The sequence below is a fragment of the Petaurus breviceps genome, unplaced genomic scaffold (assembly GCF_028583685.1).
Source record: "Petaurus breviceps papuanus isolate PSGF00001 unplaced genomic scaffold, PetGlider_PUasm1.0 90925, whole genome shotgun sequence".
Taxonomy (NCBI): Eukaryota; Metazoa; Chordata; class Mammalia; order Diprotodontia; family Petauridae; genus Petaurus; species Petaurus breviceps.
Window position 1 is genome coordinate 33,606,085 of NW_027187380.1, and position 18,658 is coordinate 33,624,742.

General features: G+C 37.8%; 1 protein-coding gene across 1 annotated transcript in view; it reads left to right on the plus strand.

Annotated features, from left to right (window-relative positions):
* Window positions 1–18,658, plus strand: part of GLP2R (glucagon like peptide 2 receptor) — an 86,045-nt gene that overhangs the window by 6,367 nt on the left and 61,020 nt on the right. Inside the window, exons 2-4 of the mRNA XM_069075998.1 lie at window positions 3,346–3,433; window positions 9,166–9,270; window positions 14,817–14,947. Coding sequence (XP_068932099.1) covers window positions 3,346–3,433; window positions 9,166–9,270; window positions 14,817–14,947 — 324 coding nt within the window. The remainder of the gene's footprint in view (window positions 1–3,345; window positions 3,434–9,165; window positions 9,271–14,816; window positions 14,948–18,658) is intronic.

Consider the following 18,658-nt stretch of genomic DNA (forward strand, 5'->3'; position numbering starts at 1 on the left):
AGAGAGAGAGAGAGAGAGAGAGAGAGAGAGAGAGAGAGAGAGAGAGACAGAGAGACAGAGAGAGAGAGAGAGAGAGAGAGAGAGAGAGAGAGAGTTGGTGATTAGTGCAGTTCTGATGGGAATGGATTGCTTGTTCAGAAGCCCCAAAGTGTGCCTGCTTTTGTGGGAAATCCAAACCACAGGGTAACAAACATTACAAGTCCAGGAGGGGCTGTGTAGCAACATCCTGTGAGAAGGCTAGGGATTTGCCAGAATCTCAAAATGTTGCCCCATTTATAACCTCAAGCTCAGTTCTCTGTTTATAGGTCCCTATGAGTCCTTTATGCCTTCTTTCTATTCTGTGGGGTGAAATAAAAGCTGCATACCTATATGCATTGAAACCTTGAGTGACTGTATGTGATCTGGGATGTTGCTGCCCACAATGGAGGAAACTTGACTCAAGTGAAAGCTATATTCAGAGATTTTACTGGAGTAACTTTAATAAGGGACAATGGGTCAAAGAGACACAATGACCTTCATGGGGTCAGTCAATGGGAACAGACCTGATCAATGTGAGTCCAGAGTCTTGGAGCTCAAGGACTGAAGCAATAGGTTGCAAATGGAAAGAAGTACAAGACTAAAAGTCAAGAGAACTGGGTAAAGGTTTGGATCCCACCAGAGTGGCTGTAGGCTGTATGCCTGGTGCATGAGGTACTGCAGGGAGCAAAACATTTTTCAGACAGTGTGGTTAGGGGCCCTAAATGTGGCTTTGGCAAGAGAAGTCCCTGAGGTTGAGCCCCTGGGAAGAATTCAGAAAATAACAGGAAGGAGAACCTGTGACCAAGGACAACATTGTCCCTAACTTGGGATTAAAACTTGATAATAATTACAATAATAAGCTGCTAAAAAGAAAACAAAATAAAAATAAAAATTAGTAAGCAAAGGAAAAATAACCTGACCATAGATAGTTATTTTGGTGTAAAAGAAAATCTGGCTTCATATTCTGAGGAGGATAGTGAGGTTAAAAAAAAGGCCACTGCTACCCCAAAGAATAACATCAAATGGTCACAAGCCCAAAAAGAATTCTTGGAAGAACTTTAAAAGGACTTAAAACATCACAGAGATCAAGGAAAAACTAGGAAAAATAAGAACAATCCAAGATTATGAAAAGAAAGTAAACCAATTGAAAAAGAGATACAAAATCTTAAGAAAATATCTCTGAAAAATGGAATTGGGCAAGAGGAATCAAATGACATTATAAGACCCCAAGAAATAACAAAACTAGAAAAAATAGAAGAGAATCTCATTATCGTTAGAAAAACAACTGACCCGGAGAACAGATAGAGGAAAGACAGTATAAGAATTGTCAGACTACCTGAAACTTATGATAAAAAAATCTGAATACAATATTACAAGAAATTATTAAGGAAAATTGCTCTGAAGGTCTAAAACAAAGAGAATAAATAGAAATAGTAAAAAAAAAAAATCTATTCTTCACCATTTGAAAGAGGCCTCAGAAAGAAAACTTACAGAAATGTTATAGCCAAGTTTCAAAGTTCTCAGGTTAAGGGCAAAATGTTTCAAACAACTTTAGGTCTTGGAACATTATATTTTAAAGAGTAAAAGAGCTGGGTTTGCATCCTCAGATATTGCATATCTCAACCCCTCTCACTTATCCTCTCTGTGCCTCAATTTCTTCACCCATAAAACAAGGATACAAATCACACCTACCTCCCAGGGTTATAAGGATGAAATGGTGTAACATATGTAAAGTGATTCATAAAAATTAAACCACTATATAAATTCTAGATATTATTGTTATTAACTAATTGAATGAATTTGGGCTATATCACAGTTTTGATGTCTTTAGACTTCAGCTTCTCTAAATGTAAAATGGGCATAATAATTCCTTTCATATACAAGGGTTGTTTAGAGGATAATGTAAGAGAGGTTAAGGCTCTCTGAAAGTAAAAGTTCATTGCCTCATATTCTAGTCTACTAGAATCTACTGGAAAGAACACTGGACTAAGAGTCAGGATGCTTGAATTCAAGTCTTGGTCTTGCCAACTGTGTGACCTGTGACAAGTCCCTTCACTCACTGGGGCCTGTTTTCTTATCAGAAAAAAAGATGAAGGGATTGGACTCAAGGACTTCTAAGATCTCTTCCAGTTCTAATAGTCTGTGTTTCTATATTTTCTCTCAGAACAATACTTTGCACATAGTAGGTAATATAATTTTTAAAATAATTTTTGGGAAAGTGTCTAAAACATTTATGGGAGAACCAAGCAGTTCTTCAAAGGCCAATTCACATGTGATATTTTCAGAATTCCCCAAAGAGAGTCAAACTTATGTTCAATCAATCAACAAACTTTTACTAAGCACCTGTTTTTATTAAGCATACGTTTCAGGCACTGTGCTGGGTCCTGTGGACAACAATATGAAATTGAGGCAATTGTCTTCTTTGGGTTCCACTGGGGGAATACAAAACTCACGAATAAGTAAATAAGTACTGAATATTTACAAAATAAATACAGTGGTTTGGATGGGGGTTTAACTAATGACTGGATCAATCAGGGAAGGCTTTTTGATGGCACTTGAATGAAGTTTTGAAGGGACCTAGGGGCTCCAAGATGTAGGGATGAGAAGAAAGAGAACTCCAGGCACAGAAAACAACCTCCTGTCTTTTGAAGATGTGAAAGTGGGGGATGGGTTATGTCATGTATGATGAAGAACAAGGGAGCCTGTTTGATTGGAGTACAGAGTGTTTGAGGGGAAATGTTTTACCACCCTGGAATTTAGTCTGGAGTTAGATGGTGGAGGTCTTTTGATGGAAAATAGAGGAGTTTGTACAATATTTTAAAGGTAAGGGGAGCCACTAAAGCTTCTTAAACAAATGATTGACATGATTAGACTTTAGCAATATACTTGACAGTTGAGTTGAGGATGTATTGGAAAGGGGAGAGATGAGATACAGGTAAACCAACTAACATACTTTGAAATCGTACAGGCAAGAGGACAAGAGAGTCTGAATTAAAGTGAGGAGAGAGAAAAATGTAAGAGATGTTGAGGAGAGAGAATCAATAAGCCTTTACAATTGATTGGATATGGAGGTGACTGTTCCTAGATTGTGAACCTGGGAGACTGGAAGGGTGGTGGTGTTCTTGATAAAAATGGGGAAGTCACAAAGCAAGGTGAGTTTAGAAGGAAAGATAATGAGCTTTGTTTTGGATGAGCTGATTTTGAGATACACATGGGACATTCAGGTGAAGATATCTAGCAGGCAATATGTCTCTTAGATGATAAAATAGTCACAAGTAGCCTCTAGCTGTTTTTTTCCAGTGACAATTTTTTTATTTGTTCCTTCAGGTTATAGGATCTCTCCTAGAGGAGACAACTCAGAAGTGGGTTCAATACAAAGAAAAGTGTCTGATAGAGTTACAAAAGCGACCATCTGGTAAGGAAACTCTTTCCTTAATTGTGCACTTTCCCTGAGTGCCTTGACAACTCAAGATCCCAACTACGCTCCTTGTTAAGGAGTTTTAAAAGCCAAGAGGTTCCCGGTTCTTTTGAGTTCTATTTAGAACCCTTATAAAGGCCTGAACTACCCTTGGATCATTTTAACACATGCTTCAATAATTTTATCGTGTTCAAAGACCTATTCTGCTCAACTAATGATGTATTACAGATTTTTTTGTTATACCTGAATGAAAAAAAGAGAGAAAATCCAGGTTCTTTTCTATGCTGACAACTGACAATTCCTTATTTCTTCTTCCTTACAGTTCACCTTTGTTTTAAGAAGTGAACTGAGAGGGGGAGCTAGATGGTACAGTGAATAGAATACTAACCCTGGAGTCAGGAGGACCTGAGTTCAAATTCAGCCTAAGACACTTAACAACTAACTGTGTGACCTTGGGCAAGTCACTTAACCCCAGTTGCCTTGCCTTTCCTCCTCCAAAAGAAAAAAAAAAGGAAAATGCCAGAGGTTGTCCATATTCCTTCTTTGGCATCTCCTCATGGCCTATGGGAACTGAGGAAAGGCAGTAGCTTACAGATGAAGTGGTAAATTTATACAAAGAGCTTAAGAGCACTATAAAAATTTGAATTATTGCTATTTTTATTACTTTTCCAGTTTTCACTGAAGTATTGATAGTAATACTTTCCTGTTTTAAAAAAAATTATGAAAGTATTTTCTCTTTGTATCACCTTCTTTTCTGAATATATCCCTTTCTGCTCCATTACCCAATGAGGCATCCCTTGTGTAACATAGTGTTATCTCAGAGGTCTGGTTTTGTCTACATTGTCATACTTGATCTTGCTTTGAACTACTTGTCTCTGGCTCTTTCTTTTTCGCAGGGCTTATTTTCCCGTTTTAACTTCTTGCTTCTCCGGTGTCAGGTTTGGGGTTCTCCAGAGGGATAATGCCCTCCTCTCAGGGTTCTAGGGCAACTACTCTCAGCCTCCCTGGGAGCAGTTCCATTGAAACTGTAGCCCATGAGCCTCTACTGGTGTATTTCACATAAACATATTAGCCAAGATGACTCGGTTGACTATTAATCAAATTATTTACCAAAGAAAATGCAAAATAAAAATAAGTTATATAACATTCTACCCACAAAACTGGGGGTGCCATCAGTGCATTCAGTGCCCATCAGTAATAGTGGGGCCAACTGGAAAGATCAGAGTAATGAGGAAAACGTGTAGGGAACATGTCTTGCTAGACCAGCTCACAACTCAGGAACTTCAGAGAGCTTTAGCCTGATTTTCATATGCATCTGAGGTGTCTTCTCTGCAGGGCAGACAGTGACATCCTTACTTTTATGTAACTCAGAATCTATTCTTAGTACCCTTTTACTCTGCCTGGTTTATAAATGGATTCTCATCTTGAAAAACATCACTTCCATTTATAATGAGTAATGCAAATCTCATCTCTACTGAGTGAAACATAATTAGACAATGTACATTTGAACAGTAATCATAAAACAATGCTGCAGTTCAGCATTCCCTAGTTATTAATTCAGTCACCGAACACAACCCTGAACCTCAATCTGGACATAGTTCAATATTCCATATTCCTAATGCCCAGTCCTGGAATGCATCCAGGTGCATTTTCTTCACTCCTTTCTGAGGGCATCTTCAACCATTAAAACTTCATTGTATATGGGTTTTTTCTCTCTATTTACATTGCTGTAATCATTGTGACTATTGTTTTCCTGGTCCTATTTACTTCTCTCTGAATCAGTTTATAAGATCACAAGATCACAGAGAGTTGGAGCTGGAAAGGACCTTTAGCTCATCAGATAAGACTACCTAGTTATTATTATTATTATTTTCATTCATTCTTATCCAACTCTATGTGACCTCATGGACAAGGTCCATGGGATTTTCTTGGCAAAGATTTTGAAGTAGTTTGCCATTTCCTTCTCCAGTGTGTCCCCATTTTACAGATGAGGAACTGAGACAAATAGGGGTTAAGTGACTTGCCTGGGGTCACATAGCTAGTAAGTGTCTGAGGCTGGATTTGAACTCAGGGTTTTTTTTACTTTAGTCCTGGTGCTCTATCTACTGCTCCACCTAGACGCCCTTATTATACAGGTGGGTAGACTGAGACCCAGAGAGGTTGTGATTTGTCCAAGGTCACAAAGGAACCAAGGGATAGAGGCAGGATTTCAACTAAAACCATTGTTCTTTCTACTCAACCACCCTACCTCATAGAAGTCTTCCCAGGTTTATCTGAATTCTTGATAATTTGTAATTTCTTATGGAACAATAAAATTCCATTACATTCATGTATAACACAATTTATTTAGCTATTCCTCAATCAGTGATCATCTACTTTGTTTCCAGTTCTTTGCTACTACAAAAAGTATCACTTTGAATATTTTGACCCTGGGTTCTTCAAGGCCAGGATGGGGGAGTTAAAAGGTCACTGGAGAGATTTTTGAGTACAGGTCAGGGGTCAGACACAGTCATCCAACGATCAGGCTATGTGTAAAAAGGTTCATCAGCAGCAACTCAGACAACAGCCACACCTTATGAAACCATATGCTAAGTAGCTCTAGGAATTTGATATGAGTTGGTGGAAGGCCAAACCAGCATAGTTCTTGTGATGTATTCAAATAAGTACCATAGCCACAACCTTTCAGGAGTGGAGGTGCGGGATGGGGGTGGGGAGGGAATGCTTTATGCTCATGAACACTGAATTCTGAATACTGGAAAGAGAGCCCAGGATTTGGAGTCAGAGGATCTGAGTTTGAATCTCATCTCTATTACTTTCTGGAAATGTGACCAGAAATGAGTGGCAAATCACTTTGTGTCTCTGGGTTTCTATTTCCTCATCAGGAAAATGAGGGGGTTAGACAACATGATCTCTAAACCCCACCAACCACTAATGGACCTCTTACTCTCCACATTTTAGGTAAAAAAATAAATAAAAAGCCTTCCTCCCACAAGACGCCCTGTTTTATGGGCCAGTTTACCTAAATCTGCCCTGTTGTATGAATATAGATTCATATGGACATGAACTGTTGATCGGAGGAGAGACTCCAATACCATTCACAAGGGGTTGGTTCAGAACCAAGGACTAGAATTGGGGTGTTGGTGTAATTCCCCTGGTCATGCACTCAGTATTTCTCACTAGCAGATTGACTTCTAGGGCATGGAGTCAATAAATACTGTGAGAAAGTGTTCGGCCCAGAAGTTGTTTTGATCATGGAGGCCAAGTGTCTACTATGTGGACACACAGTCTGTGGGAAAGAAACACCCTCTCTGTTTGATTCCCTGGAGGCTTTTCATGACACATACGGTGTAACGGGGCTAATGTTAGCGTGATATAGTGGAGTGAGTACAACATCTGAAGTTAGAGGACCAAGATTCAAATCCCCAAACTGCTACTTACCACTTTTGTAATCTTGGGCAAGTCTCTTTCCTATTGGGTCTCATATTTTTCATTTGTAAAATGAGGGGTTGGATTAGATAATTCTTAGGGTCCCTTGTAGTTATAAAATCCCCTATGATTGTAACTTTCACTCCTTACATTTTACTCCTTTCCATTTATTCTGTGATCCAGTAACATTGGTCTCTTTGAACCTGAATCTCCCTCTCCCAGCTTTGATGATTTTTTTTTTAAGCAATTGGGGTTAAGTAACTTGCTCAAGATTACATGGCCAGGTGTTTCTGGGTGGATGCTAAGTGTCTGAGCCCAGATTTGATCCCCCAGGTCATCCTGACACTGGAGCCGGTGCTCTTTCTCGCTGTGCTACCTGGCCACCCCAGCTTTGATGATTTTCATTGACTGTCCCCCATGCCTGGAATAATCTCCCTCCTCATCTCTACCTCATGGTTTTCTTTGTTTCCTTCAAGTCTTAGCTAAAGTCTTTGGCAAGAAGCCTTTCCCAGTCTTCCTCAGTGCCTTTCCTCTGAAACAGTCCTAATTTTATCTCGTATATGTCTTGCTTGTTTATATATAATTGTTTGATGTCATCTCCCCAATTAAATTGTGAGTTCCTTGAGAGCAGGGACTAGTTTTTGTTTGTTTGTTTTTCCCTTTCTTGTAACCTCAGGGCTTAGCACAGTTCCTGGAACCAAGACACGATAGTTGAGTAGCTGACTGATCTCAAGTCTAACTTCTCAGCATATGGCACTTTTATGAGCTATGTAGCTCAATCTCGTTTGCCTGACTTTTGGGGGTCTTTATATTGACATCATCTTACCCTTTCAGAATTACCTCAATATTATTCACAATTATGTTCTATGAGCTCTTGCCAAATAAGACTACTCTTTTCCCCCTATGTATGTGTCATAACCCTATTAGACATTACATTGTAAACCTTCTCTCACTTCAGCTACTATGAACTATGTTATCAACATATCAGGTGCTTAATTTACTGAATTAAATTGAATCTAGCAGGCTAGGAGAGACCTTGTGTTTTGTACATACCAAAGCCTCTGTCTACAGATGCAAAGAGAAGTAATGAAATGATGTCCTCAAATCCCCTTACTAGAAATACATGTATGATCAAAAATAGTGATAAAGATCTGCTCATTTTGTAAGTAAAGAACTTCCCAATGTCACTCCAGGACTTTATTCAGGATGGTTTGCAACATAACAATTATCCAAGGAGGTTAAAAGTTGACTGCTTTCTGGTTAATTTACTGTGTTGAAATATACCTCAATTTATTTAGATATCTATGCATATATCTAATTTAATTAGGGGATTGCCAGATTTCTACTTTATTGTTTATTATGTACACATTGGTTCATTATCTATACTCATCAGCTGTAACCACAATTAGGGAGGTAAAGCAATTGAGCAGGACTGAAAAGGAGGGTAGGAAATCAGTAGTTTCTGCCAATGTCACAAATAAAGGGACTAACCTTTCTCCCAGTCGGAGGTTGGTGGTGAGTAGTCATTGAAAGTAAAGAAAGCTGAGACTTTTTTTTGTGGGTTTGTGATTTTTTACAAAATAGTCCATGAAATTACTGCTTGAAGACCTGGTTATCCTTGGATGGAGGAAAAGAAAAAGAACCAGGTGAAACGTCTTCATTGGAGAATGGTTGATTTACTCAAGTCCGGCATTCTGGGGGGCTTGCCCTCCATGTCCTTCTGCATATCCTCAGGCAGTCTTGATGCCCTGCTTACAGAGGGTGGTAAAGGATTGGAACACCAAAGGTTCTGTGTCACAAGCTTAGCACAACAGGTGCATCCTTGATGACACATCCGGAGAACTTCCCTGTTTTCTGGTATGTGTCTTGGGGCCCTTTCCAACAGCCTTCCAAACAGTTGCAACATCTCTGCTTGTATACAGCAGGCTGACTTGGCCAGGACAGAAAGGACTTTACTGTTCAGCTACTAGAGTGTAAATTTCTTGTTTTTATAAACATTAAAATGCTATATAAACATGTCATAATAGTTATCATCTGTCTTTTAATCTTCCCGGTACCTACCCATGCAGCAAATGCTTAAAAGGTTGTTTAGGCTCAACTAGGTGGGACAGTGGATACAGTCCTGGACTAATGAAGACCTGAGTTCAAATCCATCCTCAGATACTTGACATGTATTAGCTGTGTGACCCTGGGCAAGTCACTTAACCCCAATTGCCTTGCAAAAACAAAACAAAAATAAAGTTTGTTTAATGAATTCATTGGGGCCTCTCTCTCTCTCTCTCTCTTTTTTTTTTTTTTAACAGGTGTGTATTGTAATGGGACATTTGACAGGTATGCATGCTGGCCTCATTCGCCTCCAGGAAATGTCTCTATTCCCTGCCCTTCGTACTTACCTTGGTGGAAAGAAGGTAACATGCTATATTTTACCCATTTTCCAAAACCCTTTTAAGGACCTGGTGCATCTTGGGTGGTTATAAAGTTTTAGGCAGAACAAACTTAGAATGAGCTTCTAAAAATATTCTGGAAAGTTTTGAAGATATTTCAAATTTGATTTCAGGAAGGAAGTCAGACTATTGTGTTACCGCATTGATTTAACTGTGATATTTAGAAGAATGTTAGTGCTGATTTTAGAGACATCCTGTATAAAGGGGGAGACTCAAAATACTATATGCCTATTTGTGTCAGAGAGTTATGTGATTCATTTTCTGGGGTCATTCTCAAGTGAATACTAGTTAGAATCACCTCCCAAGAAACTGCTGAAATCACTCCAGATATGGAGAGATATTATAGAAACCCCAAGATACCCTTAACACAGCTTTACTTAATCAAGAGAATCAGATGGTTCCAGGTCCTGGATAGTGCTAAACACCTGTGGCCTCCCAGAAAAAAAATATGATTTCTTTAATAGGCCAACCCTATTCCAGTGTTAGTTTCTATACTGGCCATTCCCTTTGACTGTACTTACACATACCTATTCAGTAACCCAAAATACAAATGACATAGGATTACTTTAAGAGAACCTATATAGAAAAAATCCAAACATAAAAACCAGATAAATTGGAATGATAGAACTTTCTAGCTGAAAGGACCTTCAAGTCCAGTTTAATCTAATTCCTTCATTTTCTAGATGAAGAAATGGAAGCCCTGCTCATTATATTTTTATACATAGCACTTGGGGACATTCCCTCAACCCCTAGGTTTGGCCCTCAAGAGAAAGCCACCCCAGATTAGAGGCATTCTGTGGATTCACATTTGTTCACAGCCATAGTTCACAAATTCCCACCCATGTGTTTGCTTTTAATAGTCAGACAGAACTCAATTAGTCTGGAGAAAAGTAAAAACAATAATAACTAATAATAGCTAGCATTTATATAGTATTTACTATGTGCCAGGCACTGTGCTAAGTGCTTTACAAATATTATCTCATTCAATCCTCATAATAACCCTGGAAGATAAGTATTATTATCTCTGTTTTGTTGATGAAGACACCGAGGCAAACAAAGGATAAGTGACTTGCCCAGTGTCACAGTGTTAGTAAGTATCTAAATCTAGATTTGAACTCAGATCTTCCTGAATATTTAATGAAAAACTGTAATAAGAAAAATAGTGATAAACATTTGCTCAAAAATCTGGCATATGCTATTTCATTCACAAACATGCATATCAGCATAAAGAGTGGAACACATGTAGGGAATACATTTGGCAAGTTCCATGTATAGGGAACATATATGGCAAGGTACATGTATGAGGAGAAGATGCGCAGAGGACAGATATGATCAGGGTACATAAAGAGAAGGTCATACATGTAAGGAACATGCATGATGAGTCTTATGCTTAAGGACTATGAGTGGCTAGGGTGGACCATTAGAGAGGCAACTCATGCCTCCTACACTGCAAAGTCATTGCTACATTCTGGTGGCGTCAATGTGCTGCATTGCTTCTACTAGGTCTGTTTCCCACTTGTCTTCCCTAGGAGTGTTGTCTCTACTGGATTCTGCTCTGCTGGGTACCACTGGGCACATGACTAAAGTTTCTCTATGCTTCCACCTTCTGGTTATAGCCTGAATCCTTGGTTATTGTGCTATCTCTTCCTCAGGAGGAGAATTTTAAAATTTCTTCACTTCATGTCTCTGAAACACTACCATCCAATCTATCTCCCCCCACCCCACTTTTCTTCTAAATAACTTTAAGGAAAGAAATAGCCCTTGCCTTACTAGTAAGACCAGTAAAATTATACTGAGAGGCAAATACAGCTTCATGTTTTATTTTCTTTTTATCTCTTCCTTCCCAGAGTCTTGCCTAGAAAACTTTTTACCTCTGACAGTAGACTCTTTTCTATCAGGAAACACTTTCCTTAGAACACATAGAAAATTGATTAAATAATTGTGCATAAGTGAAAAATGAAAGGAGGAATTTTTCTAATCTGTTCAACAAACCTTTATTAAGCATCTGCTATGTACAAGATACTATACTAAGGAACAAAAAGTAAACAATTCTTTTCTCAAAAGAGCTCATTCTGTAGGGGTGAGGAGGGAAATACAAGATGTACTTAAATTTTTTAAAAAGTGTGAAGTAGGGGAAAGGGGGGCAGAGTCAATATGGCGGAGTAGAAGCACAGCCTCTGATTGGCTCCAGCTTCCACCTTCCCCAATCAATGTAAAAAGGAGACTCTGGACAAACTTTGGAGCTGCAGAACCCACAAAATGACACAGAGAAGCTAACCTCCCACTGAGGACAGCATGGCAAGCCGGCAGGAATCGGCTAGCGGAGCTCTTGGAGCCAAGCCCAGGCCCGGTGAGCCAGAGGTTTTAGCCCCAAGGCGGGCCTGACCAGCCAACAGCCAGAGGGACTCCAGATCAGCAGCAGCTGTGGCCATCTCCAGAATTATCAACACATAGATGTGAAGGACAAAGTGAGAGGTCAGTGCAGTCTGGACTTTGGGACCCAGGAAGTGGGAGTGCATTGGCTTTTTCCCCCAGGGTGAGAAGCTGCTGAGATGCCCAGCACAGCCAGCCAGTGCCACATGGCAGCTTCAGCTCCTGGCCTGCAGAGTGTAGGGGGACCAAGCAACCAGTCTGAGGGGTAATTGCTCTTGCTTTAACCTGCTTGGATCTGGATTGCAGTGTAGGGTGGAGGTCCTGGGGTGTGTGACCAGCTTGCCAGAGTGTGTGGAGGCCTCAGAGAGAGCACCTCCAGCAGCTGAGAAAACCCCAGCGTTTGGGACAAAAGCTCCCCTGTCTGGTGCCAGAGTCCCACTGTGGCAAAAAGCCCAGGGGTCAAGTGATTGAGGGGCAACATGACCAGGCAAAGGAAACAAAGCAGACTGAAGATTCCAACATTAGACTCCTATTTTGGGGACAAAAAGGAGCGAAGCATGGAACAGGAGCAAGACAGTGAAGTCAGAACTCCTGCACCAAAAGCTTCAAAGGAAAATATGAGCTGGTTACAGGCTATAGAGGACCTTGAGAAGCAGATAAGAGAAGTGGAGGAAAAATTGGGAAGAGAAATGAGAACAATGCAAGAAAATTATGAAATGAGGGTCAACAGCCTGATTGAAGAAAATAACACCTTAAAAAATAGACTAACTCAAATGGCAAAAGAGGCTCAAAAAGGCAATGAGGAGAAGAATGCCTTCAAAAGCCGAATTTGCCAGATGGAAAAAGAATCTCAAAAGCTCACTGAAGAGAATCATTGCTTCAGAATTAGATTGGAGCAAATGGAAGCTAGTGACTTTATGAGAAATCAAGATGCCATTAAGCAGATCCAAACAAATGAAAGAATAGAAGGCATTGTGAAATATCTCATGGGAAAAACCACTGACCTGGAAAACAGATCCAGGAGAGAGAATTTAATAACTACTGGACTACCTGAAAGCCATGATCAAAGTAAGAACCTAGAAATCATCCTCCAGGAAGTTCTCAAAGAAAACTGCTCTGATGTTTTAGAACCAGAGGGCAAAATAGAGGTTTAATAAAAAAAGAAAAGAAAAAAGTGTGAAGTAAATCAAGGAAGGAGAGAACACCATCAGCTTATGGGATCAAGTAAGCCTTCATTGAAGAGATGTTACCCAAGCCAGGCTTTGAAGAAAGACAAAAATTCTGAAAGGAGCCTAATGAGTAGGAAGATGGCTTGTACAAATGCATGGAGGATAGAGATAGAGGACCATAACCTATATGCAAAGCTACTACTTTAGTTTGTTTGGAACCAAGATTTCCAGCCCTATTTCATATTACCTCCTATCATAAAAACCAAGTTCTAGTCAAACTATGCTGAGAGCTGCCTATACCCAGACTGTGACACCTTATTTCTTGCCTGTCTGCTTTCTTATATCATTTGCCTTTTCTCAGTTTCAATTTCTCCATTTCTGAAGGAAGAAAACAAATATTTATTAAATACCACCTATATACCAGGCACTGTGCTAAGTGCTTTAAAAATACCTCATTTGATTTTGTAACAATCTGGAAGGTAGACACTATTAGAATCCTCATTTTATAGTTGAAGAAACTGAGGAAGAGGACAAAGGACAAAGGTCACATAGCTTGTCAGTATTTGAGGCCAAATTTGAATCCTGAGCTTCCTGACTCTAGGTTTAGCATGCTATCTACTGAGTCACTTAGCTTCCTTTAAAATGGGGATAATAATATTTGTAATGCTTTCCTTACAGTATTACTATGAGGTCAAATCTTAAAGCTCTTAATGAGACAAGCCTAAAATTGCTACCCAGATTGTTGTTGTTGTTCAGTTGTGTCCTACTCTTTGTGACCTCATTTTTGGGTTTTCTTGGTAGAGATACTGGAGTTGTTTGCCATTTCTTTCTTCAGTTCATTTTATAGATGGGGAAACTAAGGCAAGTAGTTATGTGACTTGCTGGGGTCACAGGGCTAGTCTTCCTGACTTAAGACCTGACACTCTATCCACTGTGCTACCTATCAATACACACCAATACAAGTTATTATTAGTGTAGCCCCTTATCAGTAAGGGAGCTCACAGGATATATAACTTTTCTCAGTTGGAAGGAGGGACTGAAGAATCATGGGTGGTACAAGCCACAGAAGACATGAAAGCCACAGGGGATGGAAAAACCCAAGAATATTTGAGTTCCACAGACAAAATGAGGGATAGGTAGGGGATCGATGGTGGAAATATGCCAATGCTGACAAGTAACTTATAAGGAAAAGGTACTACTGCCTCAAACTGAATAGATAATAGCCAATTGGAGCCTTATTGTACAAAATAATCCTGCTTAAGGCATGACCAATCTGGAGAGAATTTGCTGCCACACTGGCGCTGGGTGAATTTACCCCTCTATACTGTGAGGAGTAAATTTTTCCTCTTTCTCCTCTGCCAGTGAACTAGTATTACTTATCCTTAAATTTTATTTGTTTTCTGTCTATACTTTTATGATGAGTTTTCTCTCCAGATAAACTTCTACATTATATTCTGAGGCAAGTATTTGCTATAAATGAATGAACCATGCAGTGGGGAAGACAAAAGACAACCTCTGGACAAATAATCTTAGAATTAAATGCAAGGCTATATTATATCTCTCTCCAAAAAGAGAGGCTTCATTAATCCATATGTCTTTCTCACCCAGAGGGGAAAACACAGAAAAGCTTAGTGGAACTTGGTTTTTGCTACTGAATTTAGAAGCTTTGGAAACTGTGTGTATGTGTGTATATATATGCATGCATAAATATGTATATATACGTATATAAACTGTGTGAATATATATATACATATATGTGTATGTATATACATATATATAAACACATGACATTTAAAGATCAAAAGTAAACAGTGGATACTTTAATGAGCCACTGAAAGGGAAATGAGCACCATTCTTTCCTGAGATTTTCCATCACTCTGTTGGGGAATCGTGGAGGGGATTGAAAGCTTTGAAGCAAACAAGAAGTTGTATACATTGATTTTTTTCTAAAGCTCTGTTTATTTTCAGAAAGCCCAGGAAGAGTATACAGACGTTGCTTGGCTGGGGGAACTTGGCAGACTCTGGAGAACTCTACAGATATTTGGCGGTATGACACAGAATGTTCTGAAAAGTACAGCTTCAAACAAAATGTGAGCTCTGTTGATTTTAGTGGTAATAGCTCCATCTCTTTACTGTTCTCCTGAATTATTAATACAACTAGGTTATGCCTATCCCAGTGATGCAGGCATAAGCTCTATGCATGCCCATGAGTGTAGGCTAACATTAGTGTTGTAATAATCCATAAAAAAGAGCCATATGCACATGAAAATTTGGAGAAGTATAGTGTTTCAGTCATCATAACCAATTCACTAAATTTCTAACATGGAAAGAAGAAATTAAAGTTTTCATAGGTCAGTAAACTCTTTGTTATCTATCATTAAGCTAGCAGAACTTTCAATTAATTTTTCTAGGAACTGCAAAAAAAAAAAAGCAACATTGTGCTACTTTACTTTTGGAAAAAGGCCTTTAATAACAATGCCTTGGCATTCCAATAGACGAGACTATAACTCCCTAAAAGTAGGTTGTTTTGTATCACTTAAAGTTCCTGGACATAATGTTCTTATTTGTGTAAGGAAGGAGGAAAGCTAGGAGTTAAAATTACTCTATCAATCTATGAGTTTCTCCTTATGTAGTTAAGAGTATTCAAATTTATCTTGAATCTGTGAAGAATTTGTAGAGAGGATAGAGAAAAAATAGATGAGGAAAAATTTCTTTCTTACTAAATCTGTCTTAAATATTATTTTATGCAGAAACATTATAAAATAATGTTTATGAGGAGACTATTATGATTTATTGCTTGAACAAAGCTGAAAAGATTGGGTTTTTTTTCTTGTCATGGAAGGAGAAAAGCTGGAGGAGATAACGACAAAGATAAAAAAAGACAGAATTGTCTTTATGAAACTATTGTAGCCTTCTTCTTGTGAATAGGATGAAGTGAATTCTAATAAAAAGTATCTATTTGTTATAATGAGTGAACTAGTGTGGAATTGTATTCTCAGAAGTGAGCTCATCTATGTTTAGACATGGTTTGAAATTACTCGGGACTGATCTTTCTCATTGCTAAAATTATACATAATTTTCTGTGTTTCAGTATGGATTTTATTATTGATACCTTGTCTATTTAGTAACTAATATATTTAATCATTTGACACTAAGGATTTGAATATAAAAAGAGATATGAATAATTCTTATTGAGAAAGTTAAATAATATTTGAGAAGCATGGATGGGGACGCTGAGCCTAAGTTATTCATTGAAAGACGTTGAAATTGTATTGATGAAAAATAATAATACAAAAATAATCCTGGATTTCCTTAGAGATCTGGATGGTAAAATTAAATATGGGAACAAGTCAAGTAGCAGGCTGAAGAGTAACCTATAAATGAGACTGAGAAACTCTAGACCACATTTGGACCTGCTCCATGACAGTGGTAGAGCTATTCTCCTATATGGCCTCTTACATTTAAAAAAAAATGAGTTGGACTAGATGATCTCTACAATTCCTTTCTGTCTCTGATATTTTACATGAGTCAGTAAAACAAGTTGGCAGACATTACACTTTTAAAGCCAGGAAGTAAAAACTACTTTTCCTTTATCACCTCCTTCCACATTGCTTTCTGACTTTAAGTAAGAATTAAAGCATTAAAAAAAAAAAAACCAACAACCCAAAAAACCCCTCTGACATTTGCCAAGTAGAGGATCGAAATTTTTCAAAGAACAATCTATCAAAGATTATAGGCAGTGGTTCTGAGTTTATACCTACCTGCAAATTCCTTGAAACCCTTGAAATAGAATTATTTGGGCCCAAACACTAGGATTCTTTTTAAAGCATTCTTAACTAGCTCCTCATCCATTTGGAGATGTAATTTTTTTCTATACATCTGTTTTTCCTTTCCTTATGAATTCTGCTAAAGAGAACAAAGTAAAATAGCAAACGAATATGTTCACCTTTTTCTTTGCAGCTATCAGATGGCATTGGCACTGAGCAGGGAATCTAACTGTTCAATGTTCTGTTTTGTTTTGCTATGAATTAGCTTTGGTTGCAGGGCAGAGTTTATTCCCCATCCCCCTACTCACACCCCTAAACTTCTACCTCTTTTATTTTTTACCATCTTTGGGTATGTTCCCTTCTATCTTTTTTTTTTCCTTGCCCTTAAAAAAATCTGGGCTTTTGTTTGAATGAATTTTTTCTTATTTATTCAAATTTTTCTTCTCAGAATTTCATTGCTTACTCTTTTCCATCCATTATAAACTACATTCCATTGCTTTGGTTATGGGGTCATAGGCATCTTCTCTGAATATATTGAAATCAGTTTTCTGCAATTTGGAATTATGCTAAGAAAGTGACTAAAATATCCATATCTTTTGCCCTAGAGATCCCACTGGTAAACATTTATCCCAAAGTCTATCAAATGGGGAATAACTAAGCATATTGGAGTACTTTATATGAGCATAATAGAATATTATCGTGTAAGAAACAACAAATATAATAAACATATAAACACGTGAAGAGACATATGAACTGATGCAAAGTAAAATAAACAGAACCTGTGGGGAAATATATAAAAATTATGAAGTTGTAATGACCAAGCTTTGCCCCAAAGAAGAGATATGAGAATATACCCCTCACTATTTAGTAGAGATAGGGAATTGTAAGTGTGCAATACTTCATATAATTTTAAAATTGGTTGGCATATTGGTTAGTTTTGCTGAACTCTTTACCCTCTTTTTTATTCTTTGTTATAAATGACTTTTTGGAAGGGGAAAAGGAAGGAAGAGAGAAATATTGGAAAATGTGGGTGATTTAGGAATAAAAGATAATCAATTTTTTTTAAGAATGAAATTAGGTTTCTGAAAGTCTAGATAAGTGATTGATGATATATAGGGCTTTTTTTCTTTAATATTATATATTCCAATGTTATGTGCTTATATTCTTTCAAAGTTCTTGTTATTTCCACTTCACCAATCAGATTGTTCTTTGTTGGTTCAAGTTATGTCTATAGTAACAGTTCCCCTAATTGCTTCTTCACCAGAGGTAGAGATGGAATTATTATAGAGGCAAATCAAGAATTTATCAGGTACTCTTAGCAAATTCTAGATTAATGAAATGTATTTACACTATTAGCAACCTTTCCATCAGATTAATATTATGAAAGCATTATTTCTATCATGTCTGCCTGAGCAGACTGAATGAACTAATACAATAATATCACTTTTTTTCTCTTTTCATTTTTATGTATATACTCTCATACATTCTCAGTTTCAATATAAAGGCTTATCTTATTAATATGAGGTATTACACTCCCTATTACACTTTTATTGTTTCTTTTGAACAATTTCCATACTTTGGCAATGAATTTCATCTCAATGTAACAGTGATTATATAATAATTATATGATATAAACTAGAAGTAGGTTGCAATAGATATGAGTCTTAGGAAGTCTTTTGAAGCTGTTATATCTAAAAATTTTCAAGGAAAATAATAAACCTGCTGATATGTCTTTTTTGGTCTACCTTCCACTATTACTGTCCTTGTTGGAAGGGAATCACCATTCACCATTACAGATCGCTTCCTTTTAAGAACCCTATCATAAATCTCCTACCTTTTAGTGTATGTGAATCTTCTTTAGTACTTGGGGAAACATAGGATACTACTTCAGAGTGTCCAGAATGCATGGAAACAGTTTGAGATCCAGTGTACATATCCAATAATACATAATGTCCTCTTTTACACTATTGTGTTATGTTCTTCCATCTATATCTATTGTGTTTCCTCCTCCCAAGTAGTCTGACCATAAACAAGTATCAGTGG